The following is a 6,000-nucleotide window of genomic DNA, read 5'->3' as shown; positions in this document are numbered from 1 at the left end:
TTGACCCCCAGAAGCTGCCCACTCCTGGGCACAAACTGCCCAGCTGTTAAAGAAGAGCTGGCAAAAAATATAGAAAAAAATAAAAAAATAAAGGGGAGCTGGCATGTCTGGACACATCTGGGCCCAGGCAGGAGAGGCTGCCCCATGTTGGCCCAGAAGAGGCTGCTCTTCTGCAGACCCAGGTGGGACGCCAGGTACTAAGCCTCAAGAACTGTCCAGTTAAGGTAAAAGATTTCTCAAGGCCCCATGCTTGCCACACATGACTTTATTTGAGAAGCCCCGGGCACAGCCCAGACACGCCAAGAACACAGAGGGGAAAGCAGAGAGCATCAGGGGGCAGCTCCAGCGCACTCCCCGCCCCATCCAAGTCCTTTAAGAGCGCCGAGAGCTGCAGCTCAGGCTCCATGGGCCCTGCCCCTGCTCCCTGCGCTGGAGAACAGGTTTGGGCCTGCCAAAGAGCCCCCTCCAGCTTGGCCCCTAGGCTAGTCACAGACATCTTGGCAGTGAGGGGGCGGGCCCCACTGGGTCTGGAGCCAGCGCCAGCTACCCAGCAACTCCCGCTCCTAGACCCCTGGTATCTGCCACTGGCTTTTCTTCCTGTCCACACGGCATGGAAACCAGGGTCTCCCCTTCTGCCGACTGCCCCGTGGCACCACACCCATGGCAGTCTCTGCCCCTCAGTCCGCAGAGGTCAGCACAGCAGGGATGGACTGTGGGGGTGGCAGTGGCTGTAGGACCAGGGCTTAGTGACAGGAAGCAAAGTCAGCCACCAAGTGAGGAGCCCCAGGCAGGGCGGAAAACGCAGCCCAGCCATAACACAGAGGGAGGGGACAGCATACAGACAGCAACTCCCCGGACTTCAGTGCAGCCCAGAAGGGTAAGGAAGGCAAGGTGGGAGGGGACAGCCACCAGGACCTCAAGCTTGAGGCATGGATCAGCAGAGTGCCCTCAGATGGCAATGAGTTTAATGGCAGAGCAGCCTGCAGCCCTTTCAGGAGGGCCAGCTCCCCTCTGGTGGGACCAGGGCCAGTCTAGTGGGGAGACATTAAAAACCCAAACCCTAACGGGAAGTGCACACCTGCACACGCACCACACCGACACGCATACGCAGGGACCGACGTGACACAAGCAACAAAGACCCTCCCTGCCTCTGGCCAGAGTCCTTCATCCGAATCCCTTCCCATGTCACTGGTCCAGGCCAACGGGTGGGGAGAGGCCGGCTTCACCTCTAGACCTTGTACAGCGTCTGCAGTAGACTGTGGCGGGCAAAGGAGCAGGACTCCAGGGCACCATTGGGCCTGTGAGGACAGAAGAGTCAGTGTTGGGGGGGGAAGGGAAAAACACAGCCCTCAGGGGCCTGAGGGCTTCAGGCTGCAGCAGGGCCAGTTTCCCAACTACGGAGAGGGCAGGTGGGCCATTTCTGAGGCTACAAATGTGCTGGACCCCTGTTTTTCTGACTTTCATAAGGACTCTGAAGGGAGACGTTATGAGCCCGGTCTTCTGTACACTGAGGGGTGGAGCACGTGAAGATCGGAGAGGCAGCAATGCATCCAAGACCACACGGCTCAGTGATGGCAGGAACACAGGCCCCTGCTCTCCCTGGGCAGAGCTAAGGGCCCTTCCGGTGGGCACCGGCCCATGGCAATCTCACAGCTGCTAGAGTCCCACCTGGGCCCTCACAAATGACAGGTTATCCTCACAAATAATGGGCTTGTCCCCATCAAGATCATGAATCTCAGGGGGGTCCCTGGGTGGCTCAGCAGTTTAGCGCCTGCCTTTGGCCCAGTGTGCGATCCTGGAGTCCCGGGATCGAGTCCCACGTCGGGCTCCTGGCATGGAGCCTGCTTCTCCCTCCTCCTGTGTCTCTGCACCACAGAGGAAGAAAGGAGGCCAGGCAAGTGTGGGGCGGAGCCAGGATCTGCAGCCCACAGCCATCTTACCCGGTCTAGGATGGCCTTGGGATCCTAGAGGAATCCTAGACCATTTGGCCAGGTGATGAGGGAGGGGGATGTGCCTGTCACTCCATGGTCACTCAGTCACCTCAAAGGAGGCCTAAGGGACAGCCTTTACCAACTCCCTCTTTTAATGTAGTACAGAGGAGGCCCACGCTGGGGGCAAGCAAGCGGCTACGAGGCAGCTTGCCACTGGCCAACAAGGGCAAGGGGTTCTTCTTGTGGGTCCACGCCCAGCCTCAGGGCAACGTGGACAAGACAGAAAGGCAAAGGGAACAATTCTGACTAGAGGCTGAAGGAGACAATTGGAGCAGGGCTCAGCAGGGGCTGGGAGGCAGGGACTGGGGCCACCTCTGACGACGCTCCAGTGAGCTAAGTACTTGGATCAAGGCAGCATTCCCTGCTGTGGGAACAGGCACAGGGACAATGTACGCTGCTGGGGAGGCAGGGCCGTGAGGTCTATGGCCAGGGTGAGGGCCTACCCTGGACTTGGGCAGAGGAGCCAAGAACTCTGCTCTGTGCCCGGCATGGGGCTCGAACTCACAACCCCAAGATGGAGAGTCTCACGCTCCACCAACTAGCCGGTCAGGTGCCCCTCAGCTCTACTTTTCACAAGGGCCAGTCTAGCTGCAGCGGGAGGGGTGGCCGCGGGCGGCAGGTGTGGTGGCAGGCAAGTGGGCAGACACACAAGAGCATGAGGCCCAAGGAGCACATGGGACAGCAAGACGCTGTGGTGGTGCAGAGGCCATGGCACAGACAGCTCCAGAAGCTGGCCGGTGATCCTCACCACGCCCTGAGCCAGACTAGCCCACCACCTTCATTCACATCCCCCAAGGCAAGGGCTATGTTCTCTCTCCCCTGCCCTATGCCCACGTCCCCCCAAGGTACTGGGTTCACAAGAAGTGAGATAGAGTCGCCAGAGACAACCTCATTCAACGAGGTGGAGGGGAAACAAAGAGGGAGACGAAGGCCTAGGGCCACAGAGGACCTCAGTGAGGACAGGGGACAAGCCTTCCGACCCACTCCTCATAGGCCATGGGGTCTGAAGGTTTCTGGCTACCGAACTGTGGCCACTGCCTCACCACAGCCCAGGACCCTCCTCCAGGACAAGGCCAAAGTTTCCAGGTCCCTGGGTATCTGGCACCTGCCGGGGAGGGGACTGTGGCTGCAGAAGGTGAGTGTGACGGGCCCCTTTGGCCTCAGGCCTGTGGCTGCAGGAACGGACACAGAACTGTTCCCAGAGACGTCACAGAGTAGAGGACCTCGATCAGCAGTGCGAACGCGGGCAAACCCCTTCACTATCCCATGCTGCTTCCTCATCAGGAGAAGGGGGGCCGGGATCCCTGGGTGGCGCAGCGGTTTAGCGCCGACATTTGGCCCAGGGCGTGATCCTGGAGACCCAGGATCGAATCCCACGTCGGGCTCCCGGTGCATGGAGCCTGCTTCTCCCTCTGCCTATGTCTCTGCCTCTCTCTCTCTCTCTCTCTCTCTGTGTTACTATCATAAATAAATAAAAATTAAAAAAAAAAGGAGAAGGGGGGCCATTCCATGTCCTCTGTCTCTCTCAGGAAAAGACACCATTCCTGAGCCCATGTCCTCAGCTTGGCACAGGGGAGGGAGAGACTCAAACACGGCTGCTGAGAGCCAGGAGGCATGAGGGTCTCTCTCAAGCCTGAACAAGTGGGCCAGGGAAGCCCCCATGACTACGGGCCTGCGTACACGGGAGCCAGCTGCCACGTGAGGCAACGAGGACACACTCACTTGGTCACGAATGCCAGCAGCAGGGGTGCAAGGGCCTTGGGGAAGTAGTCCTGCTGCACCATGTGGTTCAATGCCATCAGCGGGCCGTACAAGTTGGCAATGGCCTTGATCTTGTCTTCACTCTGCAAGGAGAACACACAACACAAGGCAGGATGAGCTATAAGGCCACCTTGGGGGGACCCCTAGAGGTCTCTGGCACCCAGCCTTTGCTCAGAGAGCCCCGTGGCCAAGGTCAAGTTGAATCCCATTGTGAAGGTGAGACTCTTAAGCAGACCCAGGTCCCAGTAGGAATCCGCAGGGCGGACAGGATGGGTGGGTGGCCATGGCCAGAACCACCCCTGGTGGCCCCTCACTCCCCACCCTGCAGCCTCACCTTGAGCAGACCCATGTGGACGAGGAGCCGGGTGAGGAAGGCGTTGGAGTTGAAGGAAGATGAGCTGAAGGCCTTCTTCATCAAGGCATCTACAAGGCAGAAGCGGCAATGGGGAGGGAGCCTGTTATAGCAAATGGCTGCTTACCAGCCAAGGGCACACAGCCCTCACACACAGGATGGGTCATGACTTGTACACGAACCAGGTGAACACAGGGTAGTAGACCGTGGTCCCAGGTCCCAGGCTGAGGGGACAGCCAGCACCAGGGGCAAGGCCCCACCTGCCAGCTGTGACACCCTACCCTTCTCATGCTGATCTTACACACTGAAAAGGGGCTTGGGGACCTTATACAACCAGGGGGGTGGGAGAGGTGGAGATTCAGTGAGGCAGATCACCCCCCAGGGGAGGCTGTAGCCATTCTGTGGGGGCCAGAGGGATGAGCAAAGAAGGGAAGGGAGGAGTGGTGGAGGCTCTCCAGGTACCGTGTGGGTACATGCTTCCATGCCAGGCTGTTCTGGGAAACATGATTCAGGTAACTTGTTCTCATCACTGCTCATGGGCCTGGGACCCCAGGGGCAGGCTTACTGGCCTCAACAGGGCCTCCTGCCTCAATGCCGCCCATGGGGAGTCAATCCAGGAGACAGCAGCACATGTACCTCCACTCCTCTCTACCCTTTGCAACATGCTGCCTGGCCAAGCCTGGCCCACACAGCGGCACTCAGACATGCGTGCTCAAGGTGGAGGAGACAGGTGCTACAGCGGAAGTAACAGAGGGAACAGGGTAGCGATGGAGGGTCACGACAGGACCAGAGACGTCAGGAAGCTCTGAGAAAAATCTGGGAAAAGCAGGTATCCTCCAGGCTTCCAGGTGGAAGGGACGGTGTGCAGAGGCTCACAGGTGAGGACATTAGCTCAGCTCTCATGACCTCTCCTCCGAGAGGATGGTTCCCATAAGGGCCTTGCTGATGCAACTATCTGGTCTTCCTGTGGCAGATGCCACCTGGTTGAGCTCTAACTAGACCTAACTACATGGCTTTGGAAAGGCCTAGTTTTCCCCATCTGCAAAAAAATAAGAGAAGGGAGCAGCCATCCTACTCCCTGGCAAGAACCCCACAGAGGAACGGGTAGGAGGGGGTGCGGAGCAGTCACACATTGCTGCTGGAACAAGGGGCTCCAGCAACTCTAAACGTCATGAACCCTGAAGCAGCAAGGAGGCAGAGCCACCCACGCCCCACCCATCCTGCATTACCTACTGCATCCTGCACTGCCGTCCTCACTGGGGCTTCGTCCTTAAACACAGACGACACCTTCAGGAAGGCAGAGACCACCTTTTCTGGGTCAGATGTATCAGTCTGAGGACACAAGAGACATCGACTGGTCACCAGGGTCCAGAGTCCCAGTGAAGAGGCGCCTGCCCTGTGCGGCTGGCTGGAAGAGGCCCGTGTCTCACCGAGGCCTCGGGTGGGCAAGGCTGGATCCCGCCCTACCCCATGGTGTCCACCTGGAGCTAGGCCTGGGCCTGGCCCAAGGCGGTATGTGATAGTCAGCACTGAAATCGGTTATTCCATGACCCAGCGATTCCCTTCTTGTAAATCTAACCTGAACACATAATGCAGAGGATAGACCACATTCACGTGCAAGGAAGCTTAACTTCACCAAGGCAGAGACAAGGGGAAACAATGCAAGTGTCCAGACACAGGGCACTGCCTATGTGTGACCTCCACTCACGGGGACAGAGGGCACGGCAGGAACTTTACTGACAGAGGAGATGATGAATGGTATTACATGACAAAGTGGGCCTTTCATTTCATCGCATTTATCATGAGAAGAAAAAAAAAAAGACTACAGACAAAATAAGGAAAGCAGCCAAAATGCCAAACCAGCTTGAGAGTGGGCCCGTTTTATTTCTATTTATC

At 58.0% G+C, this 6,000-nt stretch overlaps 1 protein-coding gene across 4 annotated transcripts in view; it reads right to left on the bottom strand.

The window, feature by feature from the left end:
* Positions 1 to 247: 247 nt before the first annotated feature.
* The window catches only part of RANGAP1 (Ran GTPase activating protein 1), a 31,925-nt gene continuing 26,172 nt past the window's right edge, over positions 248 to 6,000 (bottom strand). For all 4 annotated transcript variants that reach the window (XM_025458704.3, XM_025458718.3, XM_025458714.3 and 1 more), the window contains exons 13-16: positions 5,334 to 5,436; positions 4,087 to 4,175; positions 3,714 to 3,835; positions 248 to 1,298 (exon numbers count right to left, since the gene is read on the bottom strand). In XM_025458704.3, coding sequence (XP_025314489.1) covers positions 1,229 to 1,298; positions 3,714 to 3,835; positions 4,087 to 4,175; positions 5,334 to 5,436 — 384 coding nt within the window. In that variant the 3' untranslated portion in view covers positions 248 to 1,228. The remainder of the gene's footprint in view (positions 1,299 to 3,713; positions 3,836 to 4,086; positions 4,176 to 5,333; positions 5,437 to 6,000) is intronic.

This window comes from Canis lupus, chromosome 10 (genome assembly GCF_003254725.2).
Source record: "Canis lupus dingo isolate Sandy chromosome 10, ASM325472v2, whole genome shotgun sequence".
NCBI lineage: Eukaryota > Metazoa > Chordata > Mammalia > Carnivora > Canidae > Canis > Canis lupus.
Note: the sequence above shows the minus strand (reverse complement) of the source record. Positions and strands in the feature narration are given on the sequence as shown.